The sequence below is a fragment of the Octopus sinensis genome, linkage group LG14 (genome assembly GCF_006345805.1).
Source record: "Octopus sinensis linkage group LG14, ASM634580v1, whole genome shotgun sequence".
NCBI classification, from domain to species: Eukaryota; Metazoa; Mollusca; class Cephalopoda; order Octopoda; family Octopodidae; genus Octopus; species Octopus sinensis.
In genome coordinates this window covers 31,424,454-31,452,245 of record NC_043010.1, presented here as the reverse complement: position 1 = coordinate 31,452,245, position 27,792 = coordinate 31,424,454, and the positions used below count along the sequence as shown (strand labels likewise).

General features: G+C 38.2%; 1 protein-coding gene and 1 long non-coding RNA gene across 3 annotated transcripts in view; one reads left to right on the top strand and one right to left on the bottom strand.

Moving 5' to 3' along the window:
* The window catches only part of LOC118765941, a 21,041-nt gene extending 13,896 nt beyond the window's left edge, over positions 1–7,145 (bottom strand). Inside the window, exons 1-2 of the long non-coding RNA XR_005001850.1 lie at positions 7,135–7,145; positions 3,043–3,048 (exon numbers count right to left, since the gene is read on the bottom strand). This is a non-coding gene — a long non-coding RNA (uncharacterized LOC118765941). The remainder of the gene's footprint in view (positions 1–3,042; positions 3,049–7,134) is intronic.
* The window catches only part of LOC115219104 (exocyst complex component 4), a 71,158-nt gene that overhangs the window by 11,078 nt on the left and 32,288 nt on the right, over positions 1–27,792 (top strand). The window contains exons 3-12 of one of the 2 annotated variants that reach the window (XM_036508828.1): positions 901–989; positions 2,003–2,065; positions 3,796–3,934; positions 4,549–4,637; positions 6,144–6,220; positions 8,526–8,694; positions 12,747–12,931; positions 13,077–13,147; positions 13,473–13,611; positions 21,980–22,009. In XM_036508828.1, the coding sequence (XP_036364721.1) occupies positions 901–989; positions 2,003–2,065; positions 3,796–3,934; positions 4,549–4,637; positions 6,144–6,220; positions 8,526–8,694; positions 12,747–12,931; positions 13,077–13,147; positions 13,473–13,611; positions 21,980–22,009 (1,051 nt within the window). The remainder of the gene's footprint in view (positions 1–900; positions 990–2,002; positions 2,066–3,795; positions 3,935–4,548; positions 4,638–6,143; positions 6,221–8,525; positions 8,695–12,746; positions 12,932–13,076; positions 13,148–13,472; positions 13,612–21,979; positions 22,010–27,792) is intronic. The other variant, XM_029789178.2, reaches the window with a different exon arrangement.

Sequence of the window (27,792 nt, the reverse complement as noted above, 5' to 3'; positions counted from 1 at the left end):
CAGTTATTTAATAATTATTTTAACAGTTAGCTTGTTTTACCTTAATTCTGATTTAAGTGGATTAATCATGCAAAAAGATTTTGTAATTTGTTTCATAGTGGTATTTCATAGTTAGTTTGTCACCCCACCTTATTTTCATTGATGAAGACAGTATCATTTGCTGTTGTATATCATAAATGCTTGTCTAGGTTCATGACATATTTTGGCATATTGTGGTCTTTGTAAACAAAAGGCTCATTCAGATAGTAATCTTTATTTCCAGTTCTACATGTAACCATGTCTAAACTGTTCATTGTTTGATACACCATGAGATTATTATGACTTGAGTGAAGGCATGTGGCCTAGCGTTTAGGGCATTTGGCTCATGATCGTAAGGTCATAAGTTCAATTCTCGGTGACACATTGTCCTTGAGCAAGAGGCTTTATTTCATGTTGCTTCAGTCCACTCAGCTGGCAAAAATGAATAGTACCTGTATTTCAAAGGACCAGCTTTGTCACACTCTGTGTTATACTGAGTCTCCATGAGAACTACATTAAAGGTACATATGTCTGTGCAGTGCTTAGCTACATGCACGTTAATTTCATGAGCAAGCTATTCCATTGATTGTATCAGCTGGGACCCTTGTCATCATAACTGATGGAGTGCTCCTACATTACGACTTGGAATCAGATGGTTGTTGACATCAGGAATTATCTCTTGCTATTAAAAACTTTGCTCCAATATATTCATGTCTGACCTATGCAAACATGGAAAGAAAGCATTAAAATTATGATGATATATTGTATATGTGGTTGAGAAATGTTAAGATGCTGTGTGATAGGCTACAAACTGTCTTAGCATTAGCAAATTCGTACAACAATCACAAAATAATAATCAACTAATCATTTTATCCATTTCAGTTCTGATTTTGACAAACGGGAAAATGAGAAGACTCGTATTGAGAAAGCATTCCAGGAGAGTGACAAGACCCTTTCTGAGATGGTCTCTGGTATGTATCTCAGCTAATTTTTCTCACTTCCCATGCAGATATCTTGTGATCTCTGCTTCTGTCTTGTCCTTAAGTATTCTGTGCCTTGTTTCCTCCTGTTGTAGTTCCTATCTGTGATACCAATAATCATTGCAACATTTTCTAGAGAAGTTATAATTTTTTTATAATTGGTTAAGGCTCCTCTCTGCCTCCCTTTTCTCCAAACCCTCAGAAAGTCACTGTTGGGCTCTTATAACTCAAGCTATTTTCTGTTTGCTATTCCTTTGATTTTAACTGCATATATCTGTTATTATGAAAACAATAATTTTCTAACTTAAAGGCATAGCCTTAGAAGAAAAGCACTATCCTCAGTTTTTCTCTATCTTCTTCATATATCTTCTTTCAGCAAGAGATTTTCCTGCTCTACCCTGCTCATGTTCAGGATGGGGTTGGCTGACAGATGTATCCTATACATACTAACAGATAACAGATGGTCAATATAACTCTGCATGTCAGCAATAAGTGGACATTGAGTGCATGGAAATGGTTTTAGTACTCTCTGCACATAAAGGACAGGCCAAACTGATGTTCTGCCCTTCATGTAGATATTACTTTCTTCAAATAAAGAAAGACATGTAGATATTACTTTCTTCAAATAAAGAAAGACATGTAGATATTACTTTCTTCACCAACCCAGCACTTTCAGTTGAAGCATCTTGGCCAAAATCTGTAATTCTGTATTTTATAGAGTAATTGGCACAAAATTATTGGTGCTGTTTTCCTTGTTCATATCCTTCCTTGATGGTGCCCTGACAGTTGTGACAGACATCTGCCAAGACAGTAGTGAAGAAATCTGGCATGTAAACATGTCAGGCAGACCATCCAAACTTTACATGTTTATTCTTGTGCAACCATTGAGTCCCTTAAACCAGGTATTCAACTTGGAATAATAGTGCTAATATTTTTTTAAGAATAATAATTATCCACTTCAATTAATATACTACTAATAATATTGTTATTTTTGTCACCTACAGACAATTATTCAGAACTGACGAAGATCTTGCAGACATTTAGTATCGTCAACAAGAACGTAAATGGTGAGTCTATAATGTTACATAGTGTTACTTGTTTCTCTTTGCCCCAATGTTCATTGGTTAGATGTCTCCAGAGAACAACCTAATTCTCTTTACTTATGCCATTAATGCTGCTGAGAAAAGAACAATACAAAATCTCATTCTTTGTTATAAGTTTGTGGACTTCTTTCTTTTTGCTTCAGTAGGGACCCTAATAACAGTGGGGACAGTATAGAATGGTGGGTAACTCAATTTTTTTACCTCATTGTTTTAAACAACCTTCTCTCCACATGGGTTGGATGAATTTGCAGTATGGCTGACGTCACTCTTTCTGTGAGTTCCAGGAGTTCCAGTATCTTGAGATCTAAACTCACCATGTTCACTCATCTCTTTCTTGGTAGTACATCACATCATCCATACAAGGGAGTCAGCATATCTTTCATCATTTGGGAGTCAGTAAGTACCATTAATCTGGTGATTGCCAAAGCCTCATTGAATCACAGAGTAATCACTATAGTCTTTGTCTTTTACCTAATGTATATGGATATTCAAAATTGGCACCAATAGGTTTAAATGAACATTTTTTTCCCTTCGCCCACTCTTTGTTCAGCAGTCCCATCTTTATCATTCCGCTCCTCTCTCATCTGAATTTCTTCTTTCAGCTCACCTCTCTGTCTCTTTTCATTTCCCTTTCACTTAGTTTATCTTTCACACCATTTCCCGTCTACATATGCAAGTTCATGTTGTCTTGCATTCCTCATCAGTTGCAGCCAGTCTCTCAAACACAGGGGATGCGAAACTCTGTCTTTTTTATCCTTCATGTCATCTTGACCCTGAAAAAAAGACACTGTCCGAAATGTTGGATCCTTCACTCCCTATGTCAATTACAGCATACTCTTTCTGTTGCTTTTATCTAATAATACAAATTTTGCTAATACAGAGTGCCACTTATCTCCTTGGACTCTGTTTTATCTGATATGTCAATTGAATTCTACAAACACCACTTTCTTTATTATACCTAATCTCAGACACATCAGCCAGGATTTGTACTACACCATTAAAAGGAATCTTCTTTTTTTTTCTTCTGCCTTTACTTTTATCATATTTAAAAAGAAAAATTCATTTCTGTGGCTTTTGACACTTTTTTTGAATGCTGTCTTCATCACAACAATATTCCGTGTGATTTTCAACTGAATTTTTATCCATCTATGAAGTCTCATTACTCTGCAGAATATCCTTCAAACATTCTTCATGTCCTTGCTTCTTTGAAAATGACTTATCCAAACCACCATCTACTCCTTATGAGCTAAATACAACTACTTGACATGAAAGCTAACCCATTGTCATATTCTTATCTTTGCCATCTGCTCTTCAACACAATTTCATTATATATTTAAATATGGTGCCTCAACAGTAAATTTTGTGAGTTTTAGTTGCCTCAAAAAACTACCAACTTTGCCTACTTCTGCAACATTGCACTTCAACACCCCGCATAGCATCTGCAGTGTTTACCATCCCAAGAGATCTCTTACAAACGCTAGCAAGGTCTTTCTCTCTCTCTCTCTCTCTGTATATATATATATATATACATATATATACACACACACACACACACAATTATATATATACACACACATACACATATATATATATACACACACACATATATATATATATACATACATACATATATATATATATATATATATATATATATATATATATATATATATATATATTCATTCTATACTCAGAATCTAGAGACAAGATCCGAAAGATCAAAGAAGATCTCAGTTCCTGTAAGACACTTTTACACTGTAAGAGAGATGAGCTACGCCGTCTGTGGATTGAAGGAGTTGAACACAAAACTATTGTGTCGATTCTGGATCAAATGTAAGTTTTCAATATCATTTCTTCAGTTTTGTTGATGTTGTTTAACCCCTGCTTACCCCTGTAGACCTTTTATCAAAGACATTCCACCTGCAATTACCAAGTTTCTTGTTCAGATGGAGTATGTATAGGATTACATTCATACTTTTAAATGCATGCATATATATATAAATATATATGTGTGCTTATGTATTTATACATATTTATATATACACACACATACATAGATAAAAGATTTTGCCAAAAATACTTGATACAGTTACAATATTTAAAGATTTTCTCAGAAGTTATGAACGATTTAAACATTTTTTTGAGAAAAGAATGTCACAAGTCTTTTGGAAAGAATTTTTCATATTGTGTGTAAGTGTTCTTGTTACGCATACACACAATGCCATCATTCTTATTTCAACAATGCTTCTCCATAGTGAAACAGGCCAGTATTGCATTGTGTTATCATTTATCATAATATCTGTTCTACTAATTTTTTGAGGTTCATTACCTCCTACAATTTCTCCATGAGTTGTCATACACCCACAGATGTATATACATATATGTTCTGAAATATTGGTCAGTATAAAATGTATTCTTCTATTTCAACTCTGCTCTGCATCAACTAGTGAACAGATCAAAGATGTTCCTGAAAAGCTGGAAGGTTACATGGCCAAGAAACACTATCTCCATGCCACAGAACTAGTGGTGTCTGCTGGTGAGTATTTCAACATGCACTGTTATACCACACCTATTTTTATGCCTAACTTTTTTCCTTTCATTAAACATTTTCTTTCCACTGATGATGATCATGTGATGATGCATCATTGAAGACTTCATGTTTGGTATTGTTAGTGGCACACATATTTCTGGTTATAGAATCTATCAAGTTCCAAATTGTTCCCCTTTTGCTTGTTATTTTTTTTTTTACTTTTAAAATTATTCCAAGTTGTGTGAGTTACTAGATCTGGTAGAGTTGGCGAATTTTCTGACAAATTGGTTACTTAAAGAATTTCTCAAGACCACAAAAAAAAAATAATCTTTCAATATTTACCTCTTTGTTTCTGTGTTTGATCTCTGATCAAGTGTTATTCCTTGATCATTATCATCATTGTCATCATTTTGCATGTTTTTCACTACTGGTGTGATTTGAAAGATTTTCTTCAGTACAATCTTCTCACCACTTGTTACAGTCTTTTAGATTTTTCATGAGGTCCATCATCCTAAGATAAGACCTCACCACTTTTTTTCTGTACCTTCTTTGGTCTTCCTCTTCCACAGGTTTCTTCTAACAGGAGTGTTGACACTTTTTCATTTCACCTATCATCACATGTTCACCCCAGTGCCATCTTTTTTCCTACATACTACAGCCGATTTCTCTGACCATATCAGAATCTTTCATCTCTAAAAGATGAGATGTATAATTGAGAAAAATAGTCTTATAAGAAACTCATCTCAGATATACTATAATTGCAATCTCATCTGTAATGTTTTCTTCATATTTATATTTTATCTATTCTCATGTTGACATGAAATTCTTTGAGTGAAAACCAAAGTGTTGCATTATTCCTCTGTTCAGGCACTCCTCACTATGAATGAATTTGATCTGAACACAACTTATGAACACACAGTCCAAGGCTTATCTATTTCACTACCCTACAACTCTACAATATAGTGATAGCAACAAGTGAGCTTCTATGTGGTTATTCACCTGTTAGAAATAGCAGTTCACTCACTCTCACACTAACATCTTTAAAAGGAAGGACACTTTGGATGATTTACTTTTAGATATATTCACATTAGCTGATGAAATAGCTACACAATATTCTTGTCTTTGGATAAGATGTATTTTAATGATTTGTATGAGGCAGGTTCACTTCCAAGATGGAATAAAATGAAATTAATTGTTTTCCTTTTATCAATATCAGAAGAGTTTCGAGCACTTGAGAGCTCATGGATATCTAGCAACCTGCTATCTACATAATGCTGGGAAGTATTAGTGCAATGTTCTACCAATTCTAATTAGTCTTCTAAGGGTAAGGGAAGGGTATAGTCAGTTAAATCAATTCCCTTTTATTAATAGTATTTATTTTATCAGCTGATAAAGGATGAAAAGCCAAGTTTCGAGCCAGTTGGGATTTGAAACCAGAACAAGAACATAACTAAATACTGCAGCAGCTATTTTGTTTGGTTCTTTACCATATACATTTTGTTTCTATTTCAGTGGCTAGAGTGGAGGGCAGTTTGTCTGGTGTTAATGCTTTGAGGGATTTAAAAGTGGATCTAATTGCAAGAAAAGAGGTAACTATAGTATTTTTTCTTCCTTGGCCTCAGTTTATTTAAACTTTATAATATACCTTTTTCAAAAATTTCAGGCTCTTTAACTTAAGTGGAATTTTCTTTTGTATGGTTCATTGCTAGTTTAAAATAGTTTCTGAAGCAATAATGATGATTTCTAATTTAGGTTATAAAGCCAGCAACTTTGAGAGAAGTTGGTTAATCAAAATTATCAACCCAGAAGGACAAAGGGTAAAGTTGGCCTCAGAATGTAAAGAGCCAAAATAAATATTGCAAAGCATTTTCTAATCTACCAATCTTATTATTATTAGTCACAAGTGCTCAACACAAAGGAGAAAATACATCATACATCAGTGGCATTTACATGAAGCAAAATGAAGTCTAGAAAAATAAGATATGACAAATGACGTGGCAATTTTGACAAGAAAAATGCTAAAATAGAGTGGAAGACAACCTAACATTAATTCTTTCTAAGGCAGCCAGCTAACAGAACTTTTATTGCACTGGCCAAAATGCTTACCATTTCATCCATCTTTATGTTCTGACTTCAAATTCCATCCTGAACAGCCAGTATGGGTACATCAAGTTAAAAGGAATGTTGCCTGGAATAGTTAAAAAGTGACAAGAAAAAGTTAACTATGAAATTCAAGTGGATAATCAAATCTGGATAAAACATGTTAATCAACTAAGAGAGAGAGAGAAATTATTCCAAATCACAGGGAATGACTAAACAAGATATCCCAGAACATCCTTCTGGAAGAATTCAATCTACCTTCAACATCAAAACATACTAAAAAAACAAAAATTATTCTCCAAGATATATACAACAAAGTTCTGCATGAGTTTTCCATAAGCCATCTAGGATCATTTTAGATATGCACAAAAAGTTTTATGACAGTGGAATTGAAAAAAAAAACAAAAGGTTGAGTGAAAAGTTCATAGGCTGATCAAGATACTCTCATGGAATGTGACCAAATGAGGTTTATTTTCAACATAATCTCCCTTGTGGTCTGCACACTTCTCCCATCAGTGTTATAGTTCTTTGTGAAGAAGTTTTCATCATGTTGGTCAAAAAAATCCTCAACAGCATATATGACATCATCACTGTCATACTACTTCCTAGCCGAATGTTTTTCCGTGTTGAGGCTGCAGATGATAGTCAGATGGAGCCAAATCAGGAGAATGAGGTTGATCAACCAGTTCAAAGCTATAGTCACACAGCAGCCATTCAAAGCAAGGACTTGTTTACTGGAGCATTGTCCTGATGAAACAAGACTCCTTTTGTCAGTTTTCCTGGACATTTGGTCTTGATAGCCTTTTGTAACTCTCTCAGCAAGTTGGTGTAGTACTTTCCATTGACGGTGTGGCCCTTTCAAAGATAGTCAATAAACACAATATCTTTTGCATTCCCCAACACTGAGTGGCCTTCTTTGGTACAGGTGAGGAGGGGTGTTTCCACTGCATGGATTGCCTCTTTGTCTCTGGCTCAAAGTGGTGAAGCCAACACTCATCTTGGGTTAGGAAACATTCAAAGAAGCCAGGTGGATCAGCTTGAAACAATGTCAAATTTTCTCATGATGTGATCAGCCTGGTGCACTTTTAATTAGGTGTCAGAAGACGTGGCACCCACCAAGCAGAAACCGTCATCATGCCAAGTCCATTATGCAGAATATTCTCAACTTTCTCATGGGATATGCAAGTAGCATTGGCTATTTGATTTATAGTGAATCACCTGTCATCCATCCCCATGTGGTGAACACAATCAATGTTTTCTTTGGTGGTGGCAGTCACAGAACGTTCAGACCTTGGGTCATCTTCAAGACTTCCTCTTCCCCTCCTAAATTCAGCTGCCCACTTTTGTACTGTTGATAAAGCTAGAGTGTCATTCTCTAGTGTAGCAGCCATGTCAGCATAAATGTTGTTAGGGACTAAAGGCTTTTTCTGCAGGTAACACTGCAGATAACACTGCAATGCCAAATTTTGTGCATTTTCAAGAGAAATCGCTATTAGTTACGTTTGAAGTCTTCTTTGAACAGTCAAATGTCAGTTTATCTGGAAAGAAACAATGCAATTATTATTAAGACGCATTGAAATTTATGCCTACAAGATTTCACAGCTCTAGCATCACTCATTCATAGCATATATATACACATGTGCATGAAAACATACATTTCATTCAAGTTTATCATGGTAATTTGCATTAAGAAAGAACTGATACAAACAGTATTGGTGTACTTAATGTTTCTCTTGTTCCATCATAGTCAGATATTATTTACACACACATATACTGTCTTTCTATTTTACCTAGCAAATGCATGAAGTCCTGATTGATGAGTTAAATCGTCAGATATATATCCGTGCCACCAGTGAAGTGTCAAAAAATGTCCAGAAGCCTGGCTCTGGGCGATCTTCTAAACAAGCCCCACAGACCAATTCACCTGCTGACAGGAACTATAGAAGACCAGGTGGAATGGCAAGTATGTCATTTGTCTTGTCTTTCTTTGTTTCTTTATTTATTTATTATTATTTTTTTTCCTCTGTGTGTGAATAACAGTAATTGTTGGTAGTAATGATATAGCAGCCCTAAACCTGGAGCCAAATAACCAGAACATCAACGATAGTTTTCCAATTATACCATAACTGTCTGGCTGCGGATCATACATGCTGTGATGCGTTGCATGTGGTACAGTTAGATAGTTTGAACATGTAGCACTCTATCGTTTAGTTTCCCTTTAGTACTCTTCTCAAAAATTTTATCTCTTTCTCTCTTCATTCATTTTGTTTCTCACTTTATTTTATCTTGCCCATATTATGTCTGTATCCTTGCTTTTTCCCATGCTATATGTTAAATAGTGGCTTTCATTTTGTGGATATTTTACATTGCCTTTATCTAGGGAATAGGGCAACCATGATGTTTGGTTGTTTGCAGTGCACCCTCCCAACCCACCCCCACCACCTGTACCAGAAGTCTTTTCTCCTCAAACCTCTACCAGAAGTCTGTCTCCTAGTACCTCTATCGGAGAACTATACGGAAGCCCCCCCCCTCCACTCTCATCTCCATCTAGTGGCTATCTCTTGGTAAACTTGGTAAATGTGAAGCGAATAAAGGTCGAAACCTATTTGTACTTATATGATATCTGCCAAATGTACATGCAAGCTTTCTTTCCAGATGCAAAATGCTGTCCCCCATCTCTGTGTTCCCCCGGCCCACACCTTCCACAGCCTCAGAGTTGGCACACTTAAGTGGGCACATTGAAAGGTAGGTCTGGAGAGATTGTTGAGGTGCTTGTATGGAGGCATGTAGATGTTTGTTGCAAAGAACATAAGTATAAAATTTTTTGGATAGGGAACAGTGATGGGGTTGGGGGTGTAGGCATCCTCCTTGCTGAGAAATGGATTGATTAGGTAATCGAGGTAGTCAGAGTTTGTGATAGAATATTTAATCTTAGATTAGTATTGCAACATGGAACAGCAAGCGTTGTCTCGACTTATGCCCCTCAGCCAGGACTACCTGATGAACAGAAAGACTGATTTTATGACACTCTGCTACAGACTACCTCATCAACGAATGACAGGGACCTTCTGTTTGTGGCTAGTGACTTCAATGGGCATGTTGGAAAACATCTGGGTGGCTTCCATGGTGTGCATGGTGGCAACAGATTTAGTTCCCATAATGAGGAGGGAAACAGGCTGCTGGAGTCCTGTGATGCAAATAACCTTATGATCCGCAATACTAACTTCAGGAAACCGGTCAGTTACCTGTTCACTTACCAGTCTGGTGGGCACACTAGTCAGATTGACTACATTCTCACCAGAAAATGAGAAATATGGTTGCTTATAAACGCCAAAAATTTCCCAGTGTGGAAAAGAAGAGTCTGGAAGCTTAAGGATCCTCTTAGTCGACAGAGATTTAGAGATGTGTTACTTGAGACATTTAACAAAAAAGAGGAGGATATAATGACATATAATGTTGAGGACAATTGGAGGTTCCTACTGGAAAATCTGTTGAGGGCTACTGACCAAATCTGTGGCTGGTGCAAAGTCCCTTCGAAACCTAAGGTGACATGGAAGTTAACAGGGTCATTAGAAAAAAAGAAACAGGCCTGGAAGTGTGGTGGTAGCAGGGAACTGTATCAGATAGCCAGAAGGGAAGCTAGGAGATAGGTATACTTAGCCAGGGGAGAAGCAGAAAAAAAATGAGTTTGCCAATGTACTGTGACGTAAGGATGAGAGACTTGAAGCGTTTCAGCATGTGAGAGAAAACCATGATGCCGTAGGAAGGAAATGTGTCCGCATGGATGATGGTGCACTTGGATTTAATGATTCTGCTAAGAAAGTGGTTAGGAAATGCCATTATGAAAGGCTTCTAAATATGGGGAATAAATGGGAGAAGGTGAGTCTGCCAAATGTTGACCCATCTGAGAAACCAGCTATCCAAATTGACAGTAGCTTGGTAGATAAAGCAATTAAGGATATGAAGACAGGAAAAGCTCCAGGCCCGCCAGGAATCTCTGCTACGATACTTAAAATATCTTGCAGAGTAGGATATGGCTTAGTCACCCGTATAGTTAATCAAGTTGTCCACAGGGAGTCATACCCAACAATCAGTGTAGCTGCATTATAGTCAGCTGCTACAAAGGCAGAGGTGATGCCTTACACAGGAGTAATTACAGAGGCATCAAATTGCTGGACCAGATGATGAAAGTTACAGAAAGGGTCATAGCTCAATTAATTAGGAAGAGAGTTAGCTTAGATGAGATGCAGTTCATATTTGTGCCAGGCAGGAGTACGACTGAAGCTATATTCCTGGTTAGACAACTGCAGGAGAAATATCTAGCCAGAAATAAATCCTTGTACCCGGCTTTTGTTGACATGGAGAAAACTCTTGATAGAGACTCCCACTCTCTTATCTGGTGGTCAATGCAGAAGCTAGGGATAGATGAGTAGTTGGTGAGAGCTGTACAAGCCATGTACAGGGATACTGTTAGTAAAGTGAAGGTTAGTAACAAATATAGTGAGGAATGCAGTGTACAAGTAGGGGTTCATCAAGAATCGGTCCTTAGCCCCTGTTCATCATAGTCCACCAGGCAATAACAAAGGAATTTAAGATGGGCTGCCCCTGAGAGCTCTTCTATGCTGATGACCTGGTTCTTATAGCTGAATCACTACCTGAGCTAGAGAAGAAATTTCAGGTGTGGAAGCAAGGTCTAGAATCAAAGGGCCTTAGGAGTTAATCTTGCAAAAACCAAACTCGTTATAAGCAGGAAAGTAGACAAATCACAACTCCCTTCAGGTAGACAGTGCTGCTCGATCTGTAGAAAAGGTGCAGGTAGAAACTCCATAAGATGTACCTGGTGCAAGCTATGGATATATAAGAGATGCAACAGTATAAGAGGAAGGTTAATAGGGAAAATAGTTTTTGTGTGTGGAAGGTGCACAAATACAATTAACACTAAAAATGTTCAGAAAATATACTCCATCAAATGCCAGGGGAAAAACTAGTAGTTGATAGCTTCCATTCCTAGGCAACCAAGTCAGTAGCAGAGGTGGATGCTAGAATAAGAATAGGCTGGGCAAAGTTCAGAGAGCTCCTGGTAACAAAGGGCCTCTCCCTCAGAGTGAAAGGCAGATTGTATGATGCCTGTGTATTAACAGCCATGCTACATGGCAGTGAAACATGGACCATGACTGCTGAGGGCATGTGTAGGCTTGAAAGAAATGAAGCTAGTATGCTTTGCTGGATGTACAATGTAGTGTGCATACGCGATAGAGTGTAAGCATCTTGAGAGAAAAGTTGGGCACAAGAGGCCTCAGGTGTGGTAAGCAAGAGAGAGATGACTGTGCTGGTATGGTCATGTGATGGCTATGGACAAGGACAGCTGTGTGAAGAAGTGCCAATCTCTAATGGTGGAAGGAACCTGTAGAAGAGGCAAACCCAGGAAGACATGGGACGAGGTGGTGAAGAATGATCTTCGAATGTTGGGCCTTGTGGAGGTAATGACAAGTGACCATGACCTTTGGCGATATGCTGTACTTGAGAAGACCTGTTAAATCAAGTGAGGTCATAGTCATGGCTGATGCCGGTGTTACATAACTGGCACATAAAAATCACCCACTACACTTTTGGAGTGGTTGGCATTAGGAAGGGCATCCGGCTATAGAAATCATGCCAAATCAGATTGGAACCTGGTGCAGCCCCCCTCCCCCCAGCTTACCAGTTTTTAGTCAAACTGTCTAACCCATGCCAGCATGGAAAACAGACATTAAATGATGATGAGTCTAGCCATGAGTAGGTAACACAGAGCTATATAATTCATGGTACCATATGCCAACTTTTTATTGTGGGAATTTGTACCATCCTGTTGTATCTACTTATAGCTAGATAGACTGTGTCTTTCTTTATGGTACCTGTAAATGGTTCAATAATATCCTTTTACTTTTAGAAAGGAACCTAGCTTTGAAATTCACATGGTTAGTAATACAACATTGCTTATCACACAACCACTGCACTACCTTCCTCTTGTTTCAGGAACTTTGTTGAAAGATGTGAGTGGCAGTCCATCTTCATCACCAACCTTGTCTGTCACAGGTGGGGAGAAGAATGGTGAAATTGCGGAAGACCTGAACTCTGATCCTGAGGAAAATTTAAGTCACTTCATTGCTATATTAGTAGAGTCATTGTTCCTTCTCAAGAAACTTCCAGAAGCTGTTGAGGTATACTCCACCATTCCTTATCTCTTCCCTCTTCCTCATTGTCTCACTTCTTCCCTCTTTCTCATCTCTCTCTCCCTCCAATTTTCTCTTTCTATTCTTCATCCCTTCGCCCTATAACCAGTCACTGCTTTCTGTTATCTTGCAGGCAGTCAAAATGAGAATACAGCCAGAATTAATGGCCATTGTGTCTCGAGCTTCTGAAAAAATTGTGGAGAGGTGAGTTTCAGCAATGTGTTGTGTGAGGCAGAAAATCTAAACATTTTACACATTGCAAAAATTTGTTGATTTGCAGCCCCACACATTTGTATTGGGGTATGATGATGATGTGTGTCTGATACAACTGTGATATATGTGGGACACGTATAGTGTGGTGTGGTAATTATAAAAATTTGATACAACTGATATGTGAGGACTACGATATACCCGTAGTGAGGTGATCATTGTGTATGACACTTGTGATGCAGTGAATGTATTGTGACACAGCTGCTATAGTGTTTACTAATAAATTTTCTTATTACATGTTTAATTGTCCATTTTGCAGCTCATGTCACAAAGGTGACAGCCTGGCTAATGAACATCAGCCTCGTTACTTGTTACAGCTACTACAGTTGGTGTTTCAACAGTTCCGATGTGTTGCCAACGCTCACCAAATTATCCTCAACAATTTGCAACGTATTGTGGTGAGTATACTGGTATCTATACAGTACTTGGTGTGCTTGTTAACTGTACAGTATGTGTGTATATAGTGACAGAATACAAATATAGTGAAGTAGTGTGTATGTATCATCATTATTTTAGCATCTACTTTTTCATGCTTGCATTAATCAGACGAGAGTAAACTGGTGCGGAGTTTCTCTGGTTGGATGCCCTTCCTATCACCACTGCTCCTTCTTGTTACCAAGAGGGGTAATAATCTCCAGTCTGTTGAACACATACACACACACACAATAGACTTCTTTCAGTTTCTGTCTGCCAAATTCCAAATTCGGTCAGGCCAGGAACACATGTACCTATATAAATATAGGCACAGGCATAGCTATGTGGTTAAGAAGTTTGCTTCCCTACCAGATGGTTTTTGATTCAGTAGGTTAAGTTTCACTGCATAGCACTATTATAGTCTCAGGCCAACCAAAACTTTGTGAATGAATTTGGCTGACAGAAACTAAAAGATCATTGTGTGTGCATATGTGTGTATACACACACAAACACACAAACAAACCAGCCTTCCCATAAACACACACATAAACCGGCCTTCCCCACTTTTAATATATATATATGGTAAAGAATTATTAATTTAATAATTAATAAATTTTACCAAGTAGTTTCGGTATGGAAAAAACCATTATTGGTAAAAACTTGTACAAAAAGTTTTTCATGTAGAGGCGCAATGGCCTAGTGGTTAGGGCAGCGGACTCGCGGTCGCAGGATCGCGGTTTCGATTCTCAGACTGGGCGTTGTGTGTGTTTATTGAGCGAAAACACCTAAAAGCTCTACGAGGCTCCGGCAGGGGGTGGTGATCCCTGCTGTACTCATTCACCACAATGGCGGTGCCCCAGCATGGCCACAGCTCAAGAGCTGAAACTGGAAAAACAAAACAAATATAATTATAAATATAATTAAGGGTTTAGCAACAAGTTGCTTCACCACATACCAAAAATTTAGAAATAACAGCCAAAAGACTTAGCTGTCTTTTGGCTGCTATTTCTAAATTTTCGGTATGTGGTGAAACAACTTGTTGCTAAACCCTTAATTATATATATATATATCTCACAGAATAATTGAAGTTAGATGTGTATATATATGTATATTGATAGAATAGAGACACAATATTCATTCTTCCTTATAAGCTTCATTTTTGGTTTGGTTTCTGTGGCTGGATGTTCTTTCTAATACCAACCACTTGCCAGAATGTACGGCATAAATTTTATTATGAAACCAGTACTAGGGGAATAGTGGTGAGGGTGTGATGGATAGTAATAGGTGCTTAACTTGTGGAAGGCAATGATGGATCTTGATACCAAATTCTCTTAGGGTGCAGAAGTCTCCAAAATATAACATCTGATTATTTATTATTACTATTATTAGTAGTATTAGTATTGTCCCTTTGATCCTCGGTCGAAAATTTGCTTATTATTATTATTAGTATTATTATTATTATTATTACTATTTTCAGCTTCGCCTTGTATTGCATATTATTTCTCCATACAGGGGTTTTTTTCAATGGCGGCCATTTTCGCGGGGTCCACTATTTCCCTTCTCTCTCTCCCTCTTCACGTTGTCTGCCATCCCCCCTCTTCCTTTGCTAAGAGCATTTTGAAGCCAGCCCGTCATATTCCCGTGTCAGGCCGAAGAACGAAATGTTCCCAAGATAAGAGAGTCTTTCTAATCTAATGTTGTGGTTGAGCTGTTTATTATTATTATTATTACTATTATTAGTAGTAGTATTGTCCCTTTGATCCTCGGTCGAAAATTTGCTTATTATTATTATTAGTATTATTATTATTATTATTATTACTATTTTCAGCTTCGCCTTGTATTGCATATTATTTCTCCATACAGGGGTTTTTTTTTCAATGGCGGCCCATTTTCGCGGGGTTCCACTATTTCCTTCTCTCTCTCCCTCTTTCACGTTGTCTGCCATCCCCCCTCTTCCTTTGCTAAGAGCATTTTGAAGCCAGCCCGTCATATTCCCGGTGCACCCGCCCTTGCCCACCCCCACCACCACCACCACCACCAACACCACCACCACCACCAACCACACCACCAACACCACCAACACCACCACCACCACCAACACCACCACCACCACCACCAACACCAATACCGGATATCTCTATATTTTTGCTCCATCTATACCGGATGTCGCTTCTCCCACCACCATTATAGGTGTCTACACTTCGAACCCCCCTCTTCAATACGCTATTTCACCATGCATTACCCCTCTCTTGATATCCTACGTTCTACTTGCCTAGAACCTGTCATCATTTCTCTGAACCACCCCTCCCCACTGGTGCTCCCCTATATTCCCCCCCCCCACATAAAAAGCACCATCCGAACGTGGCCGATGCCAGACCCCTCTGGCACCTGTGCAGGTGGCACGTAAAAAACACCCACTACACTCGCGGAGTGGTTGGCGTTAGGAAGGGCATCCAGCTGTAGAAACACTGCCAGACTAGACTGGAGCCTGGGGCAGTCCCGAGCTCCCCAGACCCCGGTCGAAACCGTCCAACCCGTGCTAGCGCGGAAAACGGACGTTAAACGATGATGATGATGATGATGATGATGATGATATGGCCTGTTGTTCAGTATGATAGCTGTAGCCAGCATAGCCTATCCTACCTTGAGAAATAATACTAGAGATGAGTGGAATGTACAAGGGGTGTTCATTAAAGATTTCCCCCTGCCCACTTCCAGTTATTGCAGGAAATGGAACTTGCACAGGTATAATCATACATATCACATTGTAAATTGTAGCTTTCCACTAGTATTTATTTGTCTTTTATGGCTGATAAAGTGGACTAAGGTGTTATAATGGATGCAGTTGAATGCAGATCAGTGATCAGGTTCTTATACTTGAAAGGTCGTACACCAAAAGAGACTATCAATGAGATGTGAGAAGTGTATGGTGACAATGCACCATCTTAAGACGTAGTCAATTATTAGCATCGCTAGTTCAAATGTGGTTGAACATCGGTGGAAGCTGCTCCTATTCCTGGATGACCACATTCCACCTTTGATGACGACACCATCCATTAAGTGGAAAATGCTATTTTGGAGGATCACCGCATAATTATTCAGCAACTAGCCCTAGAAGTGAAGATAAGTGTAGGGTCCATGAAAAAAATCATTCATAACCATTGCATATTTGGAAGTTGTCTGTGCGATGGGTTCCTCAGATGCTCACACTTTTTCAGAAGCAGGAATGAATCATTTTCTCTCAGGCACTTTTGGCAATGTGCCAAGAAAATGAGGAGGATTTTTGCAGCAGAATTATCACACAGTCCATCACTATGGTCCTGAGACTAAAGTCCAGTCAAAGCAATGGAAGCATGATAACTCACCACCTTCCAAAGAAGGCACATGTCCAACCCTCAGCAATCAAGGTGATGCTCACAGTGTTTTGGGACCAGCATGGAGTAGTAGTGATGGGTTTTCTGGCAAAGGGCACCATAATTAACAGTGCATATTATGCTTCCCTGCTGCAAAAATTGTGGGATGCAGTCAGAGTAAAGAGGCATGGCATGCTGACTAAAGGAGTCTGCCTCCTCCGAGGCAACGCCCCCAGTTCAAAATTCACGTGTTGCCTAGATGAAAGTACACTCCTGTGGCTATGAAATCCTTCCTCATCCCTCTTACTCTCCCAACCTTGCATCATCTGACTTCCACCTCTTTCCAACCATGAAGTCTTTTTTGAAGGGGATGCACTTATTTCCAAGGTAAAGTCTTAGCTCCAGACGCAACCTACCGACTTCTACAGACAAGGTCTTCACAGCTGCATAAAGTGATGGGAGAAGTGTGTCACCATTGGTGGTGGCTATGTAGAGAAGAACTAATAATTATGCCAAGTTTTGTTTATCTCAGACTTTGGGAAGTGGGTCAGTGGAAATCTTTAATGAATGCCCCTTGTATTCTTAAATCTTTTCTTTGGACTTGTGCTCAAACCATGATATGTTTTGAGTTCACACGAGGAGTCTGTAGCATATACCAGCAAGTTGATTTTGAAGTTTTCTCTTTATAGTTCAGATTTCAGTTCCATAGAAAAGAATGCTCTGTGTATAAGCCCTGAAGAAGGCAAACCTTGTTAACATTGAAATATTTGATTGTCAGATGTTTTGAAGCTTTGCAAGTCTTTTTTACTATCAGCAAGATAGGACTTAAGGTATTTTCTTGATTTGTATGGTATTATTGGAACAAATTGGCTGGAATTTTTCATCTTCATTGATATTCATATTTTCAAGTATTTGTATTGAGAAACAAAATCCAAAACCACATGGTTGGGAAGTGAACTTCTCAACCACACAGTCACAGCTATCATCATCATCTTTTAACATTCGCTTTCCATGCTGGCATGGGTTGGATAGTTTGACACAGAGCTGTCCAGACTCCAATTGTCTGTTGTGGCATGATTTCTGTGGCTGGATCCTTTCTCACCGCTTCATTCCATGTATTCCTGAGTCTACCCCTTCCACAGGCACCCTCCACAACTAGAGCTTGGCACTTCTTTATGCAGCTGTCCTCATTCATATACATCACACGACTAAAGCAGTGCAGTCTTCTCTCTTGCACACAATACCTGATGCATTTTATACCAAGTTTTCCTTTTAAATCATTTACACTTTGTCACGCATGCACACATCTAGCTTCGTTTCTTTCAAGCCTTTGCAAGTCGTCTGTAGCCAAAGCCCCATGTTTCACTGTCATGTAACATAGCTGTACATACACAGGCATCATACAGTTTGCTTTTCACTCTGAGGGAGAGGCCCTTAGTTACCAACAAAGCTCTTTGAACTTGAGCAGCCCATTCTTATTCTAGTTACTACACTTTCAAAACTTCCTCTACCACTGCTAACTTGGTCTCCTAGCTAACAGAAGCTATTAACTACTAATGTTCCCTCTGAGCATTTGAGCGAGTCTATTGTCTGTGCATTTTTAGTGCCTGTTGTACCTGCAAATTTGCCAGAAAGGCTATATTCTCCCTTAACCTTCCTGTGAAACTGCTACACCTCTTCTGTGTCCAAAGATTGCACTGAGTACAACATATGGAGTTTCTACCAAGAGCCTTCTTACATATCGAGCAGGGCCATCTTCCAGAAGGGAGTTGTGATTTATCTGTTTTCTTACTAGGACTTTGGTTTTTGCTAAAATAGCTCTAAGGCCTTTAGATTCCAGACCTTGTTTCTGCACCTGAAATTTCTTCTCTAGGTCAGGTAGTGATTCAACTATAATAATAAGGTCATCAGTATAGGGAAGCTCTCAGGGACAGTTGGTCTTGAATTCCTCTGTTAAGGCCTGGAGGACTAAGATACGCAAGAGGTGGCTGAGAATTGAGCCTTGATGAACTCCTACCTGCACACTGAATTCATTGCCGTACTTGTCAACCTTCACCTTAGTGGCAGCATCCCAGTATATGGCTTGTGCCATTCCCACTAACCACTCATCTATCCCTAGCTTTTGTATTGACCACCAGATAAGGGAGCGGGGGACTCTGTCAAAGGCTTTCTCCATGTCAACAAAAGTCAGGTACAGAGGTTTATTTTTGGCTAAATACTTCTCCTGCAGTTGCCTAACCGGGACTATAGCATTAGTCATGTTCTCACATGGCACAAATCTGAACTGCATCTCATTTATACTAACTCTCTTCCTAATTAATTGAGCTATGACTCTTTCTGTGACTTTAATCTCCTAAACCAGCAATTTAATGCCTCTGTAATTATTTCTATCTACGTCATCACCTTTGCCTTTGTAGCAGTTGCCTATAATGTTTCTACACCAATCAATGGGTATGACTAGGCCATATCCAACTCTACCAGATATTTTAAGCATCTTGGCAGTTATTTTTGATGGGCCTAGGACTTTCTGTTTTGCAATCCAAAATACTTCAAGTCTCTTACATCACAGAACGTCTTTTCTGCTTCTCTCCTGACTAAATAGCCTCCCTTCTGGCTATTTGATACAGTTCCCTGCTACCACCACACTTCTAGTCCTTCCTGGCTTGTTTCTTTTCTCTAACGGCCCTGTCAAATACCCTGTTCCACTGCCATATCACCTTAGGTTCAGAAGGGACAAGCCACAAATTTGGTCATTGGCCCTCAGCATGTTGTCCACTAGGAAACTCTAGTTGTCCTCTACATTATATATATTATTATATCCTCCTCTTTTTTTTCAAGTGTCTCAAGCAACACATCTCTAAATCCCTGACCAATCAAAGGATCTTTAAGCTTCCAGCCCTTTCTTTTCTACACTGGTTGTCTGCTGGGCAGCCTTTTAGCCCTGATTCTGAAGTCCCTAATGACTGACCTCTGCTGAAGGGTGCATTCTTCACCTGGGAAATTTTTGGCATTTATAAGCAGCTACCTTTCCCATTTTCTGGTGAGAATGTAGTCAATCCGACTAGTGTGCCCACCAGATTGATAGGACTGACAGGTTTTCTGAAGATACTATTGCAGATCATAAGATCACTTGCATCACAGAACTCCAGCAGCCTGTTTCCCTCCTCATTATGGGAACCAAATCCGTTGCTACCATGTACACCATGAAAGCCACCCAGATGTTGTACAAGTGGAGGAGAAAGACTTCCAGTACAGATAGAGGTGTTGGGTTGGGCATGTACACCATGAATAACCATCTATTTCCTAGATAAAGGTGCTATAAAATATCCAGACAAACAAAACGAAAGCTACTATTTAACATGTAGCATAGAAAAAAGTGAGGATTTAGACTTAATATGAACAAGATAAAATAAACTGAGTAACGAAACAGAACGAACAAAGAGATGATAATTCACTAGGTTTGCTTAATGTAGCTAGTGTGGTTTTAGACATAATGCAAGTGAGATGAAATTTTTGAGAATTAAAGCTACAGGAGATAAGAAACAGAATTGAAGATTAGGATTGCTTAATTTTAGTATAACATACAGCATGGAAATAAATAAACAAAGCTTTATAAATAAATAGATAAATAATATGATATAAGGTGAGGTTAGAAGTAGTGCTAGATTGTGTAAACAAGGTTGCTTATCTGAACATTTCTTCTTCGTAACATATCTGCTTTTTATGCCAAGTATCGCAAATATAAGGAATAAGACCTTGAGGGAGATGATTTACTGAGAGCGGAAGTAATACCTTCATGCTGAAGTCAAGACAGCGAATGACCAAACAGCATGGCTGCTCCATTCCCTAGATAAATGCCATATAAAATATCCAAGCAAACAAAGCAAAAGCTACTATTTAGCATATATCATGGGAAAAAGTGAGGATTTAGATATAATATGTGCAAAATAAAATAAAGCAAGTAACCAAACAGAATGAACAAAGACACAAATATTCACTAGGTTTGCTTAATGTAGCTAGCAAGGTTTTAGACAAGCGAGATGAAATTTTTGAGAATTAGAGCTATGGGAGCCCAACATCTCCCCCATCAATAATTTAGGTTATACAGGGTTGAAGCTACACTTCAAGTTTGGCAGATGGCATGCTTAATGGCTGTAGCATGGTGGAATACTCCCTGTCCATGACAAAATTGAAAGAACTAATGGAAGGGACAGGGAAGTTGTATATCAAGCCATATATCTAGAAATAAGAGATCACAAAAGATAAGGAGGACTCCAATTTCTTCATATATGAAACAAACTCACTAGGCAGGTAGTACAACAAAATACACTCTGTCCATGTTGCAAAGTGATTAGTGATAAGGGCATCCAAATATAGAAACAATGCCAAAAATTCTTGTCTATATATGACATTATAGCCATTCATTTTTACCTTTCAAAGACCAATGTAATAAAAATTCCCTTGGAAAACAGGTAAAGGTTTATGACAGGAAGGGCATCCAGTCATAAAATGCAACCTCAAATAAGCCCCCATGGAAAAATTGACATTGGACAACCATGAACAGTGTATGTGTAGATGTAAAGAGGAGTGGTGGATCAAGACTTCGCTTCAAGATGTAGGCCAAGATTGCATTATCAAGTAGAAACAGTCAAGACAGCAACAGAGCATGTGTCTCTAAACTTGACTATACTGACCTTGTTCTCACAGCATATCAACTCTGTGATACACAAGACTTGTTAAAATCCCATGGGAATGCTGTAACCAAAGTTAGTCTGTTATTTGTCCAACCAATGCAAGCATAGAAAGGCATGTGTTGGACAAAATAACAATACTAAAGTAAAATTGAATTTAAGTGTGTATGTTTTAAATGATTGCAAAGATTCCATCTTGATGTAAATGATATAATTGTTTTACTTCTATATTTTGACTACTTCCTTCTGTTTCAAAGCTTGCAACATGCTGCTATATTTTCCTTTTTTTTTTCATTTCCCTTCAACAGCAATCAATGAGTGAAAAAGATGAGAAGTTGGTATGATCAATATGTTTAGTTTAGCTCTGTTGTTATTTGTTAAAACAAAAAACAAAACACTTTTGCTTGTCATTGTTCATGTTTTCTACTATTACTACTATAACCTCTATCACCAACACAACTATTACTGCTGCTTTATTAAAAGTTCAGTATTTTTATTATTGTTTTAGATTGATTTTTCTATCTCCCTTCTGTTTATACAATTCTCTTTTTCTGTGTGTGTGTGTATATTTATCCATCCATCTCAGCAGGATTGATACTCTAAAACCACCTTGGTAATGCTAGATTATGAGGGGCTCTGCCCCACTCCCACCTCCATCCTTTCTGATCTGTTTATTTTTCTCCCTTACAGCCATCACTTCCCTATCACTTAAGAGCAGAGTAGGCACATACTACATCTTTCTGCTTTCCCAGTTACCTTCCATGCCCCTTCCCCTTGCGAACCACTTCCATTTTCCATTATCTTCCACCACCTACTGTTGTCACCAATCGACATCTTTCCCTGTGCCTTTTTACCTTTGTGTTGTTATTCCCCATCATTGACACTCCATTACCTGCTATCACCCTCAATACCATCACACATCTACGGCAGCCCCCACCTCCAAACCTTTTTCATATTTCACTCCATTATTTGCTACAGTCACCTCTTTCCTGCCCACTCACCCAGTTCAAACCTGTCTCACCTACTTCTCACCACTGCCAATGCCCCCCCCCCAGGGCATGTATTGACACATCTTTGCCACTATCTCTCTCACTACTGCTCTCTTTATTCTCTCACTTACCTGATCTCTTTATCTAACTTGCTCGCCTTTCTCTTTCAACTGGCATATCCATGTATCTATTCTGCAGCAAAACACCTATCTTTGTCCCTCTTTACCTTTAATTTCTCAACTGACATGAACCACGCTCCTGACTCATACTCCCCCCTTTCATTCCAGCTGAGGATTTTTGTCTTGCAAGCTGGTTTGTGACGTTGTTGGAGCTGGTGTCATGTAAACAGCACTGGTGTTGGTGCCACATAAAAAGCACCCAGCACACTATGTAATGTGGTTAGTGTTAGGAAGCACATCCAACTGTAGAAATCATGCTAAAATAAACTATAGAACCTGGTGCAGTTCCTGTCAAACCATCTAATCCATACCAGCATGGAAAGCAGATGTTAAATGATGATGACGATATTAATAATAACTAGCAGTATTGCCCAGCGTTGCTCGGGTTTGTTTTGACCCTTTAGAATTGGAATTTTTGAAAAGTAAAAGTTTTGCATTATGTAGCATGTTATTCTTTTAAGTGAACATTTTTCTGGTTGAAATACTTCGAAAAATGGTGACACAGCAGTAAAAAAATTGTAAAAAATAGGGATTTTCATAGAAAAAAAAGCACCTTTTTGATGTAAATAATTTTTGGTGTTAACATGGTCTGATTTGAATTTTTTTCTTCTACGGAAGGAAAAGCAAGCCTTCTTCTATCATACTCTCAATTTTGGTCATACTCTCAATTTTAGTCATCTATCTCGGAGGAGATAGTGTTAGTTGAAGGCTACCAAATCTGCCATACACAGACAACTTCAGTTTTATATATATAGAGATAACACACAAAATCTGCCATCTCCACTTTTGTATTATAGGCAAGTACTGTTCTTATTTTGATGTTGTTTGGAAAAGCATGAACCTTACTACAACTACCAATTAAAAATCTCAGGCCTCATACTGGATCTTTTAATTGGAAAAGCTCTTTTCTCTACCCAACCTCTAAAAAATAACAGGAGACTTTCAAGTTGTTTTATATTTAATGTTGTTATTGGTGTTTGGAAAGATACGCAGGCCACAACATCTGTTTGACACCCTACCTGCCCCTATACACATCTACTTATAACTTCAAAACACATTTGAAACTTACATGAATAATAAGAGTACATTTTTTTATTATCACCATTATCTATTTCTTTACTATCCACAAGCGACTAAACACAGAGGGGGACAAACAAGGACAGACAAACGGATTAAGTCGATTATATCGATCCCAGTGCGTAACTGGTACTTATTTAATCGACCCCGAAAGGATGAAAGGCAAAGTCGACCTCGGTGGAATTTGAACTCAGAACTTAGTGGCAGATGAAATATGGCTACGCATTTCGCCCAGCATGCTAACGTTTCTGCCAAGCTGTGCCAGGACACTTGATTACAGATTTGAAATCTACACATACATACATTAATACTTGCATACATACAAGCATACTACCTCCCTCCTCCCAGTCAGCACACACAAATACATATTAGGTTGTCCAGAAAGTTCTGAGCATTTTTTAATTTGCCAAAAGGGATATAAATGACTTTTAATAAACTTTATTCAATGAAATAATTTTCATTATTATTAATGACCTTTGCCCATCTATCAGGCAATTTAAATATTCCATCAGCATAAAATTTGACTCGCTCTGAAAACAAACAGTTATTTAGATGCATTTTCACTTTATTTAAATTGTTAAATGTTTTTCATTGCAATGAATTCTGTAGAGACAAAAACAAGTGGTAGCTGGATAGCGTAATATCAGGAGAATATGGTGGATGGGGTAAGAGATCCCAGCCAAGTTCATGTCACTATGTTCAGGTAGTCAAAGACACATGTGGTCAGGCATTGTCTTGTTGGAATACTACTCTTTTCTTTTGGCAATCTCTGGCCTCAATTCTTCGATTTTTTTTAGTTCAAATTAGCCAGCTGACAACAGTACACATCAGAATTAATGGTCTGGTTTTGTGGGAGAAACTCATAATAAATAATGCTTTTATGATCCCACTAAACACAAAGTATAGCTATTTTTGGCATGGATATTCATCTTTGGTTGCTGTTTTGGGGGTTCCTTACGCAAACTCCAGGATCTTTTGCAGATTACATTTTCGTACACAATCCATTTTTCATCTCCAGTTACAAGTTGTTTCAAAAAAGGCATGCTTTCATTCCATTTCAAAAGCATATCACAAATGGAATATCGGTCCGAGCAATTCTTTTCTGAGAGTTTATGAGGGACCGATACATCATAATGAGAAATGTATCCTAGCTTCATTAAGTGTTCATGAGCCATACTTTTAGAAACTTCCAACTCCTCTGCAAGTTCTCCAGTCAGGATATTTAAGTTTCCTTCAATTTTTGCTTTCAAAACATCTGTATCCAATTTTGAAGGTCTTCCACTGTGACTATCATCTTCTAAGCTAAACTCTCCAGCTTCAAATTTTGCAAACTACCTTCAGACAGTTGATTCACCTACAGCATCATCACCATAAACTTCACAGGTATTTTGGCATTAGTCGCAAATTTTGGAGTCTCAAGCAATCATCTTATAAACAAATACGAGGTTGCCTTGATGTCTCCATAACAGGATAGTCATCCAACACAGTGGTGATTGATAACCAAAATCTAGGGGAAACATTTGTTAGCTGACATCATCCATAGAGGGGTTAATTTCTAAGAAATTAAACCCATTAGGTTTCACCTGGACTATTTATTATTGCTGCAGGGAGCTGGCAATCCAATCATCGTAAAGTCAGATAGGTTGTAAGTTGACGATGATGTGTGTGTGTGTGTGTGTGTGTGCATGCGCGCATACTTACACACACACCACATAGCATCAATTATTACCTCACAGAGTACCTGCTGTTTCTCTCTCTCATATCTCTCTCACTAACCCTCCTGTGCTCTGTCTGTCAAATTAGGAGGCTATACGTGTGTGTGTGTGTGTGTATAATTTGTGCTGTACAATATAATTAAAACCCTACTTAATTGTGAATTCACTTTTGACCATGCCTGTGCATCCTCACATACACTCATTTCATATTTCACTAACTTCTGCTGCTGATGGATGATCTCAAAAACCTCTGACTTCTACTTTCTGTTATTCTGGAGGTTGACCCTTTGGAAATCTATATTTTTGCATGCTTCAGTTGATAGTTGTTGTTGTTATATCTGTTTAACCATGCTTGTTGTCATTGCACCAGTTGCTATTGTTATTAATGTTGTTGTTGATATTAGTATAATGAAACCTAACTTGTTTTGTTTTAATTGTTTTATTGCTTTGGTCTGGAGAGAGATGCTTTGCCCATAGCCTTTGGAATACTTGCAGATTAGTAAGATTAAATGTGGTTAATGTTCTTCTTGAATAGTTACAAGTTAAACATGGGCAGAGAAGAAATTCCATAATGGGATGATGTTCTGAGGAGGAGAGACTGGTTCATCTTTGAGTGAAAGATTAATTTTCCTTCCAATATTTAGTTAGATACTTGTATATTCTGAGTTCAAAATCAGATTGGCTCTCACAGTTGCTGTTCATCTCTTGTCTCTCTTAGTAGTGATACAATAAATACCAGTTAAATACTAGGCTAATTTGGTTGTACTATAAAGGGATGGTTGTGTGTTTAGAGTAAATGACATCACAGTGTTTAGTTTAATCTCTCTCTGTTCTGAGCTCAAACTCTACCAAGATCAATCATGGATCGTAGATGAGGTCTTGGATGTTCATGTGCATAACAGCAACAACAATGCTTCAGATGTGAGGGTAGTATTCCTTTGTTGGTCTTACTTGAACTCATGTCAAGGAAGATACCAAGTTTAAATCATGTCATGTTGACATTGTCTTTTATTCTTTAGGAATTAATAAAATGAGATTGATTTAAATTGATGTATCCTACCTTATGTCAAACTTACAAATCATTCTTGTTGTCTCTATAGAATAGGTGATGTATTAGGAGAATGTATTGAGTGGGGAATAGCTTGCTAGAATGTATAGAGAGGTGATGTATTGGCAAAATGCATATAATATTCCAATTCTATATTTAAGAGATGAGGAATTATATACATTATTTACATTTGACAGATATTTGTCCTCATCTTGTTTGTTGTTTACACAATGTTTCAGCTGATATACCCTCCAGCCTTCATTAGGTGTCTTGGGGAAATTTTGAACCTGGGTTCTCATTCCTAAGGTATTTTTCGATGTTATTATTGCTATTATTATTCAGGTCACTGCCTGGAATCAAACTTGGAACCTTGGGGTTAAGAGCATGGGCTATTAACCCCCAAGATTCCAAGTTTGATTCCAGGTAGTGACTTGAATAATAATAGCAATAATAACATCGAAAAATACCTTAGGAATGAGAACCCAGGTTCAAAATTTCCCCAAGACACCTAATGAAGGCTGGAGGGTATATCAGCTGAAACATTGTGTAAACAACAAACAAGATGAGGACAAATATCTGTCAAATGTAAATAATGTGCATATAATATTGATAGACAAAATGCCATGTGCTATCTAATTATGTGACTTTATATTTTGAGTTTAGATTCTTCTATGGATGATTTTGAATTTCATTCTTCCAGAAGGAATAATCTATCAGAAAGGTGTCTATATAACTGTTTCCTTCCACTAACCTTCCTGACTTTTGTACATAAGTTAGATACTATTATTATCATTATTATTGAGTGAGAGAGCAGTGCATATCATCAAAGTGACTCTGGGGTAAAATATACGAAGCCTAGTATACCCATCATGACTACCCATCTGATAAGAATACACCAGGCACATGCATCAAAACCATATGTGCACAACATGGTGATCTTCTATCAAGATAAACATGACCTTGCAGGTGGGGCCCAGTTAGAATTTTCTTCAGGTCAAGTAGCCCATCCCACTCAAAAGGTCCTTGAATAAGGGTTGTTTAAGGATGTTGAGCAAAACACCCATGTTTCCAGAGCTGAGTTATTCAAATTCCAAAGAATTCCTCACAACACAC